General features: G+C 31.9%; 1 protein-coding gene across 1 annotated transcript in view; it reads right to left on the bottom strand.

Moving 5' to 3' along the window:
• Positions 1–18,880, bottom strand: part of LOC132730007 (uncharacterized) — a gene marked incomplete at its 3' end in the record, with an annotated part of 69,000 nt that overhangs the window by 13,119 nt on the left and 37,001 nt on the right. The window contains exons 10-16 of the mRNA XM_060715851.1: positions 18,103–18,204; positions 14,310–14,423; positions 12,839–12,874; positions 10,728–10,811; positions 9,786–9,909; positions 8,943–9,045; positions 85–137 (exon numbers count right to left, since the gene is read on the bottom strand). Coding sequence (XP_060571834.1) covers positions 85–137; positions 8,943–9,045; positions 9,786–9,909; positions 10,728–10,811; positions 12,839–12,874; positions 14,310–14,423; positions 18,103–18,204 — 616 coding nt within the window. The remainder of the gene's footprint in view (positions 1–84; positions 138–8,942; positions 9,046–9,785; positions 9,910–10,727; positions 10,812–12,838; positions 12,875–14,309; positions 14,424–18,102; positions 18,205–18,880) is intronic.

Below are 18,880 nucleotides of genomic sequence, written 5' to 3'. Positions count from 1 at the left end.
AAAAATTGAAGTAACCTTGATTATTACAAAATAAATTACAATCAAAATGTATTTACTAGATGTAACAACAGAAGTTATACTTACGCAAATGACGACAGACTTTCCTCATGTGCCTCTTTCAACATCCTTAACCATGTCTATATTTGAATGAAGAAGAATACTAATTTATTAATTATAAGAGCAGAAAGAAACTATTTCCGTCAACTAAACGATTTTATTTCAAGTGTCTTTCATACTTTTCATATCATCTATTAAGAGTAATAGACGGTAAAACGGATTGATGATAATTGTTTGTTTTTGTGTAAGATGAAATTTAATGTCATCGAGGGTACGTTAAACAATATTCTTAAGTTAGAGTGGTTAAGTTAAAATGGCATTTCTTCAATCTAATTTGATTATTAAATCTGTTTTTCAAAATCAAAATCAATTTCAATCGAATTTTTTAAAATATGTATTAAGACTATAGCTAAAGTTTAAGTTTTAAAAATCAACGTTTTTGTTTGCTTTGATAAATAGAAGAAAACAAAAGACCGCTGAAGCCGTTTTAAGTTAAAAGCTTAAAAGCTACAATTAGAATTAAGCTGTTTGAGTTAAGTTCTGAGAACTTAGATCTTAGATCTTAGAGGTTCCGTAAAAGCGATAAAACGTCACATTGACTGAAAGATAGACAAGTGTATTTTAGATCAACATCTTATTATATTTCTTTGATTTAGTTGATCTTATTATATTTCTTTGATTTTTGTTATGTCGTTATCAGATTAAATGATTATATATGTATAAATTAAAGGGTTGGTTTCAATAGAAGGCAAGACCGCCTATGCTATCTTTAACAGACTGGGTCAAACTCCATTCGAGAATGTTTAGGCAGTTCTAGCTATTAAAGCCGAACATTTGCTACCAAAAAAAAACAAACAAAAAAACATAAAACTACAACTAGAGATACAAGAGTCAAAACTGGTTTCTGTTGCCTGTCTCTGGAAATTGCAATTCCCCAATTTGTTAAATTTGGAAAAAATATTAAAATTGTGTCAGTTTTATATAAAAAATTAAAAATGAATCGGTTTTCGAACGTGTGTAAAAATAATTTGATTATATTTTATATTGCAAAGTCTTCTTTTTACCTTTTAAGGGCGACAAAAATGGTCTCTTAATAGGCATTGATGTTTGAAATTTTCTGTTTGTTTTTACGCCAGTTACTTAAGCTGTGAAAATGGATTCAGCTGTCATTCTCGGAGGGTCGCAGTTAATAGGACTAGAAGTGATTAAGTATTTTTTTCCATAGTTAATCATACAAAGATATTACATTTTCATCATATATTGTGCACACTATTTAACCAAGCTTGTGTCAACTTAAGCGTTTGAATATAAGTTATAGTATATGAAACGAGTAGGTATTACAGTGACTGGGTGGCATGTAGGGATGTTCCTGCATAACAAAATATCGAGGCCGTCAGGCCGATCGATTATTTTGCAGATACATCCTAAAACACCGCACCAGGCACTGTTTTACCCCCGTATCACACGGGTTTTATATATTATAACTGTTTTATTGCAATTTCATTATTTTTTTGTAACAGAAATAAGGAATAAAAATACTAAATACTTTTTGCATTTCCCTCTCTTGTGCCTTTGCACTTTTGTTCAAATGGAAACCCCAGATAAAATGACCCAATACAATACCAGCTAATGCTGTCCAATGCACCTCACTGCTAGCTAAATGAGCGCAGTCATTTAAAGTTGTTTTCGCTGTCGTCAAAAGAATGGAATATATTAATTATGGCTTCCCTAATGGATCAGTTAAATGATGGAGACAGTATGATATTATCATAACTTCTATATGATATTGAAAGTTTTGAGAAGGACAACAATGTATTGTCAAAGGCTCTTGATATGTTAGAAAGTAATGATTTATTTACTGCTTCAATGTTAACTGATTCAAGATTCAGTGACTTTTATAATGACTGTTGAAGATAACTCTTTCGGAATTTTTTCGCTTGAAATGCCGTCAAATGAAAAATGTGAACTGTTAGCTGTTCAGCGACAGCACTCGTGGCAAACGAAATCGTTTTGGAAAAGCTACAAGCAATGCTTATCTTAACGAGCTGGTAAAAATCAAAAATCGAAAACTACAGAAAGGTGTACGAAATTCGGCCAATTTCGTGTATGAATCGTTGAAAAATGTCTGTCGGGAAAAATTGAGAGATTATTCCTCAACTGGAGCAATATATAGTCCAAAAGTCATATTACTGCAAAGCATTTTCGGAAAAAGAACCGTGATTTATTGTAATTATACTGAATTTATGACTGTAACTTTCTGGATAAAGCCAATACATCATTCGCAAGGTTTTGTAACGTACCGGACGCACAAATAGAAAGACTTACCGGAATGGCTTGGGGATTTCCGGTCGGGAAGCTAAGTCAATAAATGATGAAGACGAAAAACAATCTGGTCCAAGGGAGTGTTTGGAAACAGTTTATCAGTTACTCTACAACATACCATGTTCTTTTATAATTGTAAGATATTTGGATTACGGGATATTGATAAGCACAATGATTAGGACTGTTACCAGTTTTCTATTGGGACTGATGAGAATTGAAAGTGCATAGGGTTTTAAGGTACTGCTTGCAAAACATACAAAGGAGGATTTTAACATAGGCGTATAGATAAAATACATCAATCATTATGATGTCAGGAGCTTCATTATGTACTGTTAGGAACAATACATTAACGCTCTTGATAACTTGGGTCCCTTTTAACGCTGGCGATTGACTGCAGTGTACCACGTTACAGTTATCAAGTTGTAGGAATACAAAAATTTAAACATTTAAGAAAGACATATGTTCTTTTCTGGATGAGAAGGACATTATACAAATTACAGTGAAAAAAAACATGCGTAACAGCTTCGTATCAGGCTTGCATACCCGAGCAAGAAATATCAAATCGAACTGGTTACAGAAGTACAACCGCATTGAGGAAGTATCAGAAAGCACCAGCTGCAATTCTGAAAGATGTATCCAGTAAACTTAACCCCCACCTCAATGTACCGGATATAAAGTCAAAATGTGTTACAAGACCAACGTGTATCATTGAGAACTTGACAAGATAAAATTGTAAAGAGTTGTAATGTAAAGAAAAACCTTTTGCAGACAGACAAGATTCAAGATTTAATGACATTTTAGCAGCAAAAACTCGTTCAGCGATTTCATGTTAAATTTTATTAAATATAAGAATAAACTTTATGTCATCAATCTTTGTTTTTTCTTTTTATATGCTCCCCGAAGGGAGATCATATAGTAGCCGTATTGTCCGTCCGGATATCCTTCCGTCCGTCCCCTTTTCTTGTCCGAGCCATACATGTAACTCTGGAACCATAGAAACTTTGTTACTTTGTAGGTAGATAGATATCTCATTGAGTAGTGCAGTGTAAAAGAACCATAATTTTGCCTTGCTTTTTTGGAGATATTGCTCTTTGTTCATTTTACACATTGAACTTTGTCCGGGACATAACTCAGAAACTTTAACATATATCAACACAAAATAGATATATCTCATTGGGTAGATGTGCAGTGCAAATGAGTCGTAACTCTGCTTTGCCTTAAGTTATTGTCCTTCTATTTACACTGTGATCTTTGTCCGGGACATAATTCTTAAACTATAAGATATATCGACAAGAAAGTTTGTAGGTAGATAGACCATACTATGATAATGTGCAATGTAAAAGAAGCGTAACTTTGTCTTGCCTAAAGTTTGAGATTTTGCCCTTTCTTCATTTTTACACTTTGAACTAAATCCGGGACAAAATTCTGAAACTACATGAGATATCAACAAGAAGTAGTTTCTCTGTGTCCAAAACCTGATCTGGGAGCAGCACCCGGTTCAACCGGCTCTTGAATTTTTGTGTGTGTTTGTGTGTGCGTGCGTGTGCCTGTGTGTGTTGGTGTGTGTGCGTGCGTGCGTGTGTGTATTGGTGTGTTTGTTGTTCTTTTTTGTATTTTTAATGTGTTACCCCATGCCCCCTTTAAACTTATGCTAACTTCGAACCTCCGTAAAAAAAAAACTCAACCGATATGTAGCAGGAGCAAAATAATTCAACTGTTATATGTCAATTGAGTTTTCCCATTATGAATCAAGTTAAATAATGCACTGTTATATATAGATACAGTTGCCAAATCCTAAATGGATGTGTACCGAGTGTAATGGGTAAGAAAGAACAAAGAAAAAGCTCAAAGCCATGCTATAATGAAAGTCTGCAATCTTATCCGACGCATAAACGTACTGCCGAGGACTAAGTTAGGGACCAAATGTGTGTAAAAACTCAGAGGAGTCCAAAGTGTATAAATTATCGATCGATGTTAATGTTGCAAAGAATGATGAGTGACAACCGAGTTGTAGTGTCTAAACATTTATAATAAGGCTAGTGTGAGAAAACGATACTTAAAAAAGTAATGAATGCAAAGCACATCGATTATCTCGGCGAAATTATGTCTCGAAAGTTCCCAACTTTGTGTTGCATGTAGATAGATACGACATATGGACTCTGCACCAACGGAGCGATCGACTGGTACAGCTGACGCATTTTATAGCTTAAGCCAAAACAGTTCAAGAAAAACTCAATTTTAGAAAATATTATCAATAAATATAATTAAGATCATGGTCATTATAAGGTCAAAGCCATATATTTATAGTTTAAGTAAATAGTTAAAGTAGTAAAGAATTGATACGTGTGGATTCAAACTAAAAAGGCCAAACACTAGTGATTCTTAAGCTTTGTTGAGTTAAGTAAAATTCATGGTTAAGGCCACATATTAAAAGGTCAAAAGGAAGGTCTTATCACTATGTGTGAATGTGAGTCAAAGATAATGTAACAAATAATTAGAATAAAAGCTGCATATTATTGAATCGGAATGATAAATTCAATTACTCATGCTTGGGTACGGTTATTAATGTCTTATAGTTTGCTTTTATAGATTTAAGTATCAAACACAATAGTAACATGAAAGACGGATTATATACTAAGAATTATACTGAAGAAATAAAGTTATAGTAAAGAGTCATTTAGTCCTTTTGTTATGTTTGGTTTCTTACAATGTCTTCATGCATCGTCATGGCGATAGAAAACATTGCAAGAGCTTAAACATATACATCAAAAAGAAATTTATGAACTACAATTAAAAAAGGAAAATAAAGTCTACAATAAAAAATGTATTGTCAGATCAAATTTTAAAAAACTCAAAAAAACACATGACACACAGTTTATAATAATTTAAAATAAAGTAATTTTAAACATGGAAATCTTGAAAACATTAAAAAAACAAGAGAATCCAAAATACACATTTTTAAAATGTAATGCGTTTCTTACAATGTTCCTCTAATACCCCATTTGAGATAGATCTAATGCATATTACTCGCATAAGTGATTATAATCTTTTCTTCTTACAAAATAATGCAAAATGCCAAAATCGGATTGCGTGGTTGGTAAATCGTCCTATCTTTTATTCCACATTTGTGTTAAACCTAATGTATATTACCCACAAAATGAAAAATAGCGCTTTCTTTTTACAAAATAATGCATAGTGCCAAAATTGGAAAGCTTGTTTGACACTATATCATGATTTTCATTTTTTTAAATAATCATGTCTCTTTTTGTTGAATTTTAAGTCATAAGAAAGTGGCAGCACATTCTTTTTGTTTATATTATTCGAGAATTTTAAAATTAATGCTATTTTATGTTGCGTGTCACTATGAATACAATGATAGGTATCTGTTGCGGACTTAAACATTGGTATTGCCAGTATGTATGCCTTTATTATTTATCAAATTGAATTAAATATGAATAAACTATTTATGATAGATCCAACGAATGTTACTCTCAAAAGTGATAATTAGCTTTGTTATTACACATTCCCAATCACACGTGGTTTACAAATGGGAATGCGTGCTTGACATGAAATCATGGTATTACAATTTGCTACATATTTAAGGTAGGCTAAACCTACGTTGCATGACAAGATAATGAAAATACAACTTTATTATGTTACAGTGTTAGGTATTTGTGGTGGACATTAACATTGATATGCCATAGTCTGTTCTTTTTTTTAACTGTGAATCAAACTGAATTAAATTACAAATTTGTGTTTGATCCAAAGTAAATTACTTACACAAGTGATAATAACGTCAAAATTATACCTGTTATTTATGTTATTTACTATTTATTCTGAGACGTACTGATAAACCAGGAACTTTATCACCTTAACGGCTTTATTTTAACGGAACCGAGGAACATGTTTGAGTGTTGTTGTTGGCTAACAGAAGGCGTTTGTCAGCCAACACTGTACCTTGAAGTTTTGATCAGCAGTAAAATTAAAACAGGCAAATCTTGTCTATATTGAGAAAAAGAATGTATTGTCATATAATATTTTTACTAATATACACAGCTTGTAAACCTGCAAATTAAAGTTATTTTGAAAAATGAAAAACTTTACAAAATTCTAAACATGTGCATTACTAACAATGTTACCTTGCATACTTTAATCAAAGGCTGATGAGTGAACGATTGATGCTCTTGTAAGCCTCAGATGAAATTAAAGTCGATTTGTAAAAAAGTTTAAGGAAAATCTCATAGCGTTTCTTTACATATCATTTATATTAAAATCATTCATGCACATGAACTTGAATTTAAACCAAAATAATGAATTTAAAACTAAGATATATATCTGCAAAATGCCTAATTTGTTTTATGTCTCTATGTAGTATGACAATATCACTGCTGGCAAGTTGTTGCTGTTTGATACTTTGAGCCATACAATGCGTCGTCTGTACCCATCGATCGCTCCGTGGATGTAGAATCCGTATGGCTTTAACTGGTCGTGACCATCAACATGCCACACGAAGTAAGAATATTTCGAGACATATCTTTGCCGAGATTATAGGCGTACTTTGCGTTCATTAGTTCCTTCGGGTTAGATTTCTCACATTAGCCTCATTACAGAAATCTAAACACTACAAGCCGGTAGTCAGTCACCAATATTTGCCAAATCGATAGATAACCCACACAATGGTACTCATTTCTACAATTAATGTTATCCCTGTTTTGTCCTTTGGTGTACGTATAATAACAATATAATTGTATAATCCTTGTATTATACACTATGGAAAAAGTAATTCTTAATCAGTTATAGTATTGTTAAATGCGCGCCTCGAACTGACAGGTACACGATTTTAAATACTGTTCAAAATCTGACATTTGGGGAAGTACACAAAAACAGGCAACATATATTAGCTCTGACGCTTGTGTCCCTAATCGTAGATCTTTTTGTAGCAAGGTTTGGCTTAATTAGCTAGAACTGACTAAAAGGACACTTATTGAGTTTCTTCCAGCCTGTTGACGAAAGCTTGGAAGACCTTTGTTTCCTATTAAATGTGGTTGTTTCTCACAAAGCCTTTTAAGTTGGACGGGTATAATCATCTTAATATCATATAAGCGATCTCTCTTCAAGTTTTAAAAATAGAATTTAAAATTAAAGAAATATAATAAAAAGTTTTTTTTTCACATACATCTTCATGACTATCTTGCAGTCAATGTGGTGTTTTCCGCTTTTACAGAACCTCTAAGTGATCTAACATTTAAGTTCGAAATGTTGCCTTCTTTCTCCTTACTCAAAACAGCCTTAATCGGCTTCCGTTGAAAAGGTTTTAGGTTACACCGTGACGAGTCATTATCCGTAAAAACGGAATGCAGTCCGAAGCGACAGATTGTCCGCTATTTATATATGTGTGTATTTGTCGTGGAAAGAATATAATTTGTTTTATTAAGAGGGATTTAACTTTAAAATATTTACACCTTTTTCAAAAGAAAGGAAAAATATTCGAATATTCTTACAATCAATAAATGATAATTATTAAATCCATATAATGAGCGACAAGAAAATTGGAAAAAATATTTTTGAAAAGCTGCATTACGATTTTTATGTTACTTTCTTATCTTTCCGGCTGATGCCCTACATCGCATTATAGTAACTGCTCAAAGGATACCTAAACATGCCAATAGAGGCAGATTTGCATGTAGAAGGAAGTGTAATTATCACACTGTCATGAATATAACAACATGTTAAAATGACGACATCTGTTAACCGAAACATTGAATGAATTAATATAAGTTTATCTTTTCGATTCAGTTATTAATCAATCTCAGATTTGTTTCACTCTAAAAAGGCCTTATTGTATCTGCATTATAAGTACAATATGATGATTTCTTTAAATTTTCTCGTCATTGAAAACTGTGAAAATAATATTTTAATCATTTCTCATGTAAAACTATTATATATAATTTTCACGGATAGATCAGTAATCCTCACAAAAGCATAAGATTGGCATCAAAATATTATTTTAATAACTTTCACCATCCAGATTTTGCAAATTATTCAAATCGCTTGTCCTTGAATCCCGACTATTGATTTTGTATGTGAAGAAGTTAACCAGCTACCTTACGGAGGGTATATGGTTCCACTCAGTTCCCCCTTTTTTAGAATAAAACATGAAGAGGAGGCTGGGATATTCAGTCACCAGTAAAGCTGGGAAGTTGATGTATAACTTTCAAAGTGTTGTCAAACAAAACATAGAAATAAGTTTGTCATATGTTCAGAGGGAAACTTATCCCGTCAATATCGGTTTCCGAAAATTCTTCTCTGCAAACATTTGTCTTAAAGGAAATAAAAATATAACGGACTTGGCCATTATTTTTTGTCAACATACATTGTATACCGTATTTCATTTCACTCATAAATCAAAAGAAAATGGTTAATATTGGCATATAAAATTTTGGAAAAAAGTAGAAAAGAGAAGCAAATATACCCTTTTTATAGAACGAAGCAAAATTATTATCAAAGTAAAACTTGGTTTCGAGACGCACAAAACAGATAACTTCCTACAAAACATACCATACCTCTCTACTCTTTGCAGTATCACATTTTAGTATCAGCGCCGGTGTCTTGTGATCACTTAATATGATTCTTATCCCCACTATGCCCTTGTTGAATTCCAGGATGCTGAAAAACACATTATAAGCAAATGGTTGAAATTTATTATGATATTAAATGCATGTAAATATTTTGTTTATAATAATAACATAAACTGAATCCTAAAAATGTCTTCTGAGATATTAACAAAATTTGAATGTTGTATACGATGATATTTTATCTACATGGCGAAATTGAAAAAAATAACCAGAGAATGGAAGAATATTCGGAAGCAATGAAACACTGAAAATGAAGATTTGATTTGATTGAGATTCCCAGTATACAATCTTATGCATGTCCACTAGCAACTTATTCACGACACTGGATGCTCTCTGGGTCACTACAATTTGAAGTAAGTATTCTTTTGATTAATCTTTTTCAAGAATTAAAAAGAGAGCTGCTGTAAATAAAAAGGGGGTGTATAGCATTGTGTGTTGATACTTCCTGTCAAGCAAACTTACAGGAAGTCGATGGTTCTTCTAAGGTGCCTAGCATGTAGTTAATTTAAAAAAAAAGCAAATAAGCATAAAAACCTGTTATTTTTTTTTAATCTTAACATGCGCTGGGCTTGGATTACCACTACCATTCTTAATAATCTCAACCAAACCAAGCATAGCATGTGAAATATTTATTTTTGTCGCCTTTTGTGAATGTGCAAGATTTACATATTTACCGTTTCAAACTCTCAGACTATCTCTATGTTTATATTGATCAACGCCATATGATAAAAAGATTAAATGGTACATAAGCTATTGACTATGATCTTTTACCGTTCTACTTCCAGCATCGATATTGACCACACTTGCTTTCTTGCTGAACTATCATCAAAGCAATGAATGTTCCATACACTGTCGTGTCTAGTTCCTTTTGAGATGATGAAAAATTTCATATTCCCTGTCAAACACAGTGCAAATAATAAGTTTAAAATACTTTTGGCTATTACCGTTACAGTGCTTAGAAATAGTCTTAAAAAGTTCCTTAGCTTACAATTGGTCATTAGGACATACAGTGTAGCCCTGCTAATCCCAACCCTTCCAATCCTGAATCCTTTCTTTTCCGAACGAAGTGTCCGGTCCCGATTTTATTCGTTCTATTTTCAATAGTAAAAAACCTTTCAGATCCGGAACCTGTCTACTCCGAATTCCGGACGATTTTTTCAATTTTTGTTCTTATTTTACTCTAAAATCCGAACAGATTTTGTCAAATGTTACACCTTCATTCAAAATAACAAATAATCGCACATCTTGCAGGTGTAAACATACACCAAACTGATGTGTTATTTCGCTTGATTAATGGGTAAAACGTTTGATCTGCGAAGGTGTAAAAATTACACTTAGCTTGCCTTCATATCTCCTATAATTGCTTAATTGATTGTTTTTCGTCACATTCAATAAATAAAAGTAACTCTGATTAAATAATTAGACATAGGGTTACGCAATATTATTTCGAATAAAATCTTTCTTGCTTATGAGATATAAATGTGTTAATGATAAGATGATAAACACAGCGAAAATTAGATATTCAAGCAAATGATAGTTTTGGTCATTTTCAGAAGTTTGAATGTAAACAGTTACAAATTTGGCAACTATACTGAATATTCAAGTATCTTTTTCTTTATTCTACTTCTTTGACAATTTGTCATATCTAATTAAAGTCTTAATTGTCTGGTAGGGTAATATTTGAAAATCAAAGAATGATATTGTTTAACTTACATTTATTGATAGCCAAAAATTTCCTTTCTTGTGATAAGTAACCGATATGTTTGCAATCAAATTGTTTAATCATCACATCAACACCTTGCATGAAATATTTAAAACCATGAATATTTACATAAATAAAGGTTAAGATATTTTTCATTCTGTGCTGTGTAACTGAAATACAATATTTGAAATTAATGAAAGATTAAACAATAATGTCATGATATAGAAGCAAATAGCATTGGGATCTCTGATGCAATTTGACACACTTTATTGGCTATTTTGTCATTGAGCATTGCTCCAAAAGATGGAAGCAATAGGAAAAATACCAAATGATGAACATTTTTAAGCGGCATGCCTTCAGATTTATGTTAATTTTCAAGATAAATGTTGTCGATGTACTGAATTTAAAATAATGTCAAGGGAAAGAATAAAATTATTTACACATTGCAAACGCCACAATCTCTCCACGTAAATTACCAGTTAAGGGTAAGGCAGACTTGCAGTAGAAATATGGTGATGAAAACTTCAGAATTAGTTATTCATTACATGTAACATGTAATTCATTACTTGAATTGTGCCTATTGTTCCACTTAAAATCTTAGTACATTCCTCTCAAAGTTCATTTTCTTGAATATTTGGCTCATCTGGAGACATGCAGCTAAAATACATCCGTTGACAAGCTTCGTATTATATCTAATAATGTATGAAACAAGATTGCATTTGTGAAAAATGCTACGCCACCGCTTTAATGCAACACTAAATAGTAGTGTAGGAACAGAAGATTTCTTTGTTTATATATACATACTTCAACTTTGCCATAATGCATTTATGTCTAGTGAATTTGGCGGCCAAGGTAATATTCCATATGGCCTATTTTTACTGTACATCAAAAGACAAGACAGAAAGTCACTTCAACAAAATCTAGATCAGCTGATATCAAAGCTCAATTTATATCTTAATTTGTGCACATGGTCCAAATTTCATAGCTGTACACCAAAGGACAAGAAAGTATGTCACATCATCAAAATCTATGTCAGCTAATATCAAAGTTCAATTTTACATCTGAAACTGTGCACATGGTCCAAATTTCATAGCTGTACATCAAAGGACAAGAAAGTAGGTCACATCATCAAATTCTAGATCAGCTGATATCGAAATTCAATTTAACATATAAAACTGTGCACGTGGTCCAAATGTCATAGCTGCACATGAGGACCAAAAAGTATGTCACTTGTCAAAATCTAAGTCAGCTGATACTTAAATTTTATTTCACATCTCAAGCTGTGCACATGGTCAAAATTTCATGGCTTCACATCAAATTAAGAAAGTAGGTTACTTCCTCTTGGGCAGGGATAAATTTTGACCCAAGGGTTTAATTCAAAATATCTTGATGAATGTCCACCTGCAATGTTCCTTGAGAAATATCTGAGCTTTCTCCTTTTCAAAAAACATTTGTTTTAGTTATTGTTTTACTATATGTACATAATGAAAAGAGAAGATATAAACTTGAACAATTTTGGAAGCGGTCCACTACGCAATTCATGTAAAATATTTAACCTCTAGTTTTAACTATTTACATATAGGAAAACCTTTGACCCCCGGACAGGGCTTATTCTGACACTTTTTTTAACAATTTCGGTAGAGGACCTATAGATGATATTATATATCAAACAACAAAGCCTTAACCTTGTACCAATCAAGAAGATTTTTAACTTTTTACTATTTACTTAGTGACAATAAATGACCCATGGGGCAGGGCCAATTTTAGAAGTCTACCAGACAATGCCTTATGCAAAATATCTTCGTTCTAGGCCTCGTGGTCTTTACAAAAAAATTAAAATTTATTTTTTATAATTCCTTTTGGTTGCCATGGCAACCAGATTCTGGCATAGAATCAAATTCTTTGAACAACTGTGAAAGCCCTTTACATAAGGATCAATCCTGCCAGGTTTGGTTTAAATTAGAGAAGTGGTCTTCCACAAGACGATTTATAAGTTCCTTAACAGGTGAATCGCTATATGCCAAGGCATTAAAATACATACATTTCCTTTGTATTACATTTTGATATATGAATTTTACATCGAATCAGCGTATCACAAAATTAATAATAATCTATGTCTCACTTATATCTGCTGATACTCTTGTGTCCGCCATTGTACCTGTCAAGATAAAAAATAAAGTTATTTACACTCCACTTAAATTACCAATTAAAGAGCAAGTTAGTCTTGCAGTAGGTATAAGATCATAAATACTTCAAAATTAGTCATTCATTGCTTGTAACATGTAAATCATTACTTGAATTGAACATAGTTTACTTTCCTTAAAATCTTAGTACATTTTTCTCAAAGTTAATTTTCTTGTAGCTTAAACACATCCGTTGACAAGCTTTGTATTATTTCATATCTTGTATGAAAAATATGTATGTAATAATTTTAACATAGCCATTTCCAAGTCCTTCATTTTGCTATATCATGTTGATTTATGTGAATTGCACAGCGAATAATCGAAACAACAATTTAAATATTTATTGTAAATCTATGTTTTATATCTCCAGGTACTCTTATGTCCGCCATCACACCTTTTTATTATTTTTTACACTCTTCATTTGTATACAGCACAGGTGCATGTAACGCTAGCCGACACTTGCCGATTATTTAAAAGAAAAACAAATATATATTTTATTATCACATAAACCGTGACGCAGGACTGTAATAAAGCCATTTAATAATACCGATATAACACTAGTGTAATAAGACTTTAACGTGATGTCATTAGCGCTATATACACTGTACAACATATATTGTAAAAGTGCGTTTATGTTAGCGTTATACTTTAGGCGCGTCAATTAAAAATGACTCCTTTTACAGTTTACCGTTCTTATTTTAGATATGTGATAAATACACATTATATTCATTTACATGCAATGCTAGATTTATTGAACAAGTTAAATAAAACAATATTATGCTCGACAGAGGCTCGCATATTATAATTTCATTCACGTCGTTCAATAAATTTTGTATCAAAACTACACTCAACCAATATCCTTTAGATATACTTTGCTGATTATTCTTTGATTATTTTTATATGAAGATAAATTATAGTATATATAACATAATCGGCAAAGGTGTTACTCTCGCTGTAAACTCTCGCCTTACTGCAGGCAAATCATTATTACGACCGCTTTTTTCCGGTCCGGGAAAATATTGTTTCCAAAGAAATGCTAATGCAAGAGATCGCCAGTGAAAGAACTTAACATCATTGTCATGGAATGAATGATGTTCGTGTCAGCAGATTCATGGTTCAGGTGCATATATAGTAAAAACTAGCATGGATTTCGAAATTCAGACGGACTTCATAATAAAACCACTTCTATTATGGCTCCAAAGTGGTATTGATAACGAGATATTACTGTAATACTTTGTATTAATACTCACAAATTAAATGCTATCTAACGAAACGCTCATCACTTCTTGAGCAGACTTAGTGAACACAAATAGTATTCAAATAAATAGCATGTATGCCTTACAGAAGGAGACAGACAGAACAATTACTGCAGTATTTGTTTAACAAAAAAGTTAGCGTCAACTATGATACCTTTGCCTTTTGTGTGCTGTAATGCAGGTTTGGGTTTTCCGAACCCTATATCTATTATATGTCGCCTCTCTTTCTGTATGTGACCAAATAGCTTTAAGCTAGATGTTTCTCGATCTAAAATAAAAATGAAGATAGGAATATAAAACAATAAACAGTATAATCGGCTAACAGTTTAACAAGAGTGTTTGCTTTTGATTACATAAAAAGAACAGACGCATGAGACATAGATTGCTTTATATGTATTTTGTGAAAGACAGCGTCATCTTTGATACCTTTTGCTTTTGAGTACTGTGATGCAGGTTTTTCAAACCCCATATCTATGGTATGCCGCAAACCTTTCTTAGAGGGTCCCAATATCTCCAAGCTAGATGTTTCTAGATAGGAGAATAAAAAAAATAAAACAGAAAAATCGGGTTATAAAACAATGGAACAAAATTATTATTGTTCAATTATCTTTCATGTCAATCATTACAGTCGTAAAAAAACATTACAGTACACAACTCATAAAAACTGAATGCTCAAACAATTTTGTGCAAAAATGGAAAAACATGAATATCAAGAAAAGAAAAACATATAAATTACGTAGTTATTATTATTTTAGTCCGATTAGTCGCATTAGGTGATGCAACGCGCAAAATATCTAACCCAAGGCCTTGCACTTTTAGAAAAGAAGATTATTTAAAGAGTACATTATTACAAAACTATTCTTAGCCCTTCTGACGTTTAATGGAGAAAAATATTTCAACAGTTTAAGTAGAGCTTCATGCTTGGAACATTCCGGAACATTTCAATATTTGACACAGTGGTTTCTGAAAAGTCATTTGAAAAAAAGTTAAGGAAAGACGTAAGGACACAATAACGCTTGAACGCAATGACGTACGGACGCTCTGACAGAAGATGGAAGCCGGACAAGTGTGATGATATAAGCTCACATTAAGTACTTGTGCTTGAGTGAGACGGAAAGGTTCATAGCACGTTATTAGGACGCAGCCACCGACACATCCAAGCCATCACAGCAGGGCACCAAACCAAAACTGGGATAGACATAAGGTAGGCGAAGGAGGAGAGAGAGAAGTTATGTGTGGAATAAAAAATACTTATATGGATTGGTTTAAGTTCGAAAGTTTCGAATTTCTTAAGTGTTCGTATCTTCCTACGCAAATTTTTATTTACACAAAACGATTGATTTCAGGATTACTATTATTTTCACGGTAAGGCACAGTACAACTTTGTCGTTGTTTGATATGAGCGTAGCATCATTCGTCCGTTAAAGCAATGAATTTCATTTTTTGCGTCGCCTTTTTGTCATTATGCATGATTTTTATTTTTGAAAAGTAACCGTTCGAACATGTGTTGAAAAATCTAGGAGCATCATGCGAAAAAGTTCAAATGCATATTTTGGCAGCTTTAGACGATTTCATTTTAGAACTCACAGAGATTAATTTGTTATAAATTCGTGTGAATGAAATATACAAGTCTCTGGTATTAGGTGTTTGATTAGAATTACTAGTAGTATGATTAGAAAGATAACAAAATACCATGTCAATAAGCGATGGATCTAAAAAAATCATTTGGTCAGGAAGTAGTTATTTAATCATATTAGATATTCTTCACATTTTAACCCAATTTTAAAAAGACCATTCACATTAATTCAAATAATCTTATATTAGGTAATTTAGTAAAGACGACCTTAATGTTTTCTCGATGGGTACAAAATGTCGTGATAGAATACTAAAACGTGGTCCATATTTTGGGAAAAGTCAGTCTTGCTGTAGGAATATGGTGATATATACTTTAAAATTAGTCATTCATTGCTTGTAACATGTAAATCATCATTTGAATTGTGCATATTTCTACTTTTCTCAAAATCTAAGTTCATTTTGCTCAAAGTTCATTTTCTAATATGGCTGTAGCTTAAATCATGTTTTGGGGTCCGCATGGACTCCTTGCCACTGGTTCTTGTTGCTGGGCCGTGTGGGGGTTGCGTTCATTGAACAACCTTTCTTGATGACATTGTTTTATCATATTCTGTATTATTTCTAATAATTGTATGAAAATATGTATGTAATATTTAAAAATAGCCATTTCCAAAGTCTTTTGTTTTGCTAATATAACATGTTGATATATATAATATATATAATATATATATATATATATATATATTATATTATATATATATATATTTATATATATATAATATATATATATATATATATATATATATATATATATATATATATATATATGAATTGCACAAATGTGTATTTTAAAATCTATGTTTTACTTATATCTCATGATACTCTTGCGGTCCGCAACCTTATATTATAATCTACAACTTGCATATTTTTACACTCTTCATATGTATACAGCACCGGTGCATGTAACGTTAGCCAACACTTTTGCCGATTATTTAAAAGAAATAATTTATTTATTTAATTTTCACATAACGTGACGCAGGAACTGTAATAAATCATTTAATAATAACGATAATAACACTAGTATAATAACACATTGACGAGACGTCATTTGCGTTATACTCAACATAGGGTAAAAGTGCGCTAATGTTAGCGTTACACTTTAGGCGTGTCAATTAAATAAACTTTTTTTACAGTAAACCGCTCTTATTTTAGATATGTGATAAATAAAACATTATATTAATTTAGATGCAATACTAAATGTATTGAACGACTTGAATAAAAACAATATATTATGCTCGCTCAAGAAGCTCGCATACTATAAATTTTATTCAAGTCGTTCAATAAACTTAGTAATCAAAACTACACTTATTCAATATCCTCTAGACGTAATTTGCTGTATTATTATTATATGAATATAATATAGAATATATAACAATAATAAAGCATATATAACATAATCGGCAAAGGTGTTGGCTAGTGTCTCATGCACCGTTACACTAATTTACAAGCCGTGTTTTATGAGTTTAATGAGCCATATGCCTTTTTCTAACTCATACTTATTCAGGCTGATAAAATTCAATTTCAATGACACCTCATGAATAGTAATTTGGCATGACTTTAAGCGAAAAAATTTAGTTCAACCAACGAAACACCATAATTAAGCTTATATCAAACATTATTAAGTAAATTCCCGCTTTAACGACCGACCCCTAATTGCCAGGAAATTCGTTATTACGACCGCTTTTTCCGTTCGGGAAAAATATGTTTCCAAAGAAAGAATTAACATCATTATCTGAGAACTGTTTCAGAAATTCAAAAGAATGGACCCATGGTTCGGGAGGTAGTGCATACATAGTGAAAACTAGCATATATTTCGAAATTAAGACCGGCTAAATAATAAACCCCTTCTATCATGACTCCAAAGAGGTATTGATAGAGAGAATTTACAGTAATACTTTGTGTTAATACTCACACACTAAATGCTATCTAACACTCATCACTTTTTGGGCACAAGAAGCGAAAACAAATATTATTAAATAAATGACATGTATATCTTACAGAAGGATACAGACATGACAATTACTGCAGTTTTTGTCTAACAAAAAATTTAGCGTCATCTATGTTACCTTTGGCTTTTGAGAGTTGTAATGCAGGTTTTTCCAACCCGATATCTATGATATTTTGCCTCACTTTCTTAACGTGATTCAATGGCTTTAAGCTAGATGTTTTTCGAACTAACATAAAAATGAAGATAGGAATATAAAAAAGAACAGAATAATCGGCTACCAGTTTAACAAGAGTGTTTGCTTTTGATTACATATGAGACATGCATTGCTTTATATGTATTTTGTGAAAGACAGCGCCATCTTTGATACCTTTTGCTTTTGAGTGTTGTGATGCAGGTTTTCCCATATCTATAGTATGCCGCAAACCTTTCTTAGAGGGTCCCAATATCTCCAAGCTAGATGTTTCTTTAACTAAAATAAAAATGAAGATAGGAGAATAAAAAAATAAAACAGAAAAATCGGGTTATAAAACAATGGAACAAAATTATCATTGTTCAATTATCTTTCATGTCAATCATTAAAGTCATAAAAAACCATTACAGTACACAACTCATAAAAACTGAATGCTCAAACAATTTTGTGCAAAAATGGAAAAACATGAATATCAAGAAAAGAAAAACATATAAATTACGTAGTTATTATTATGTTGTTCCATCATAAAATACTCTATTATAAAAATTGTACGATAAAGTCAACCACAATTTTTTTCTGAATTGACAAATACTCTACTGAGTGACTAGTAAAAACTTTTTGAATGTCTAGTACTTACTGTACATTTGTACTGCTACACGTGTTTTAAAAACATCTTAACTTTCAAGAAAATTATGGAAGTATTTTCTTTATAAGGAAAAGCCATGACCTACTGGAGCGGGGCCAATTTTGCCCTAAGGACTATAATTGAAAAACTCTTTGTGTAGTCGCATTAGGTGATGCAACGCGCAATATATCTAACCAAAGGCCTTGCACTGTTAGAAAAGAAATTTTTTTGAAGAGTACATTATTACAAAACTATTCTTAGCCCTTCTGAAGTTTAATGGAGAAAAATATTTCAACAGTTTAAGTAGAGCTTCATGATTGGAACATTCCG

Source organism: Ruditapes philippinarum, unplaced genomic scaffold (assembly GCF_026571515.1).
Source record: "Ruditapes philippinarum isolate M1 unplaced genomic scaffold, ASM2657151v2 ctg1315_1_1_1_1, whole genome shotgun sequence".
Lineage (NCBI taxonomy): Eukaryota > Metazoa > Mollusca > Bivalvia > Venerida > Veneridae > Ruditapes > Ruditapes philippinarum.
Note: the sequence above shows the minus strand (reverse complement) of the source record. Positions and strands in the feature narration are given on the sequence as shown.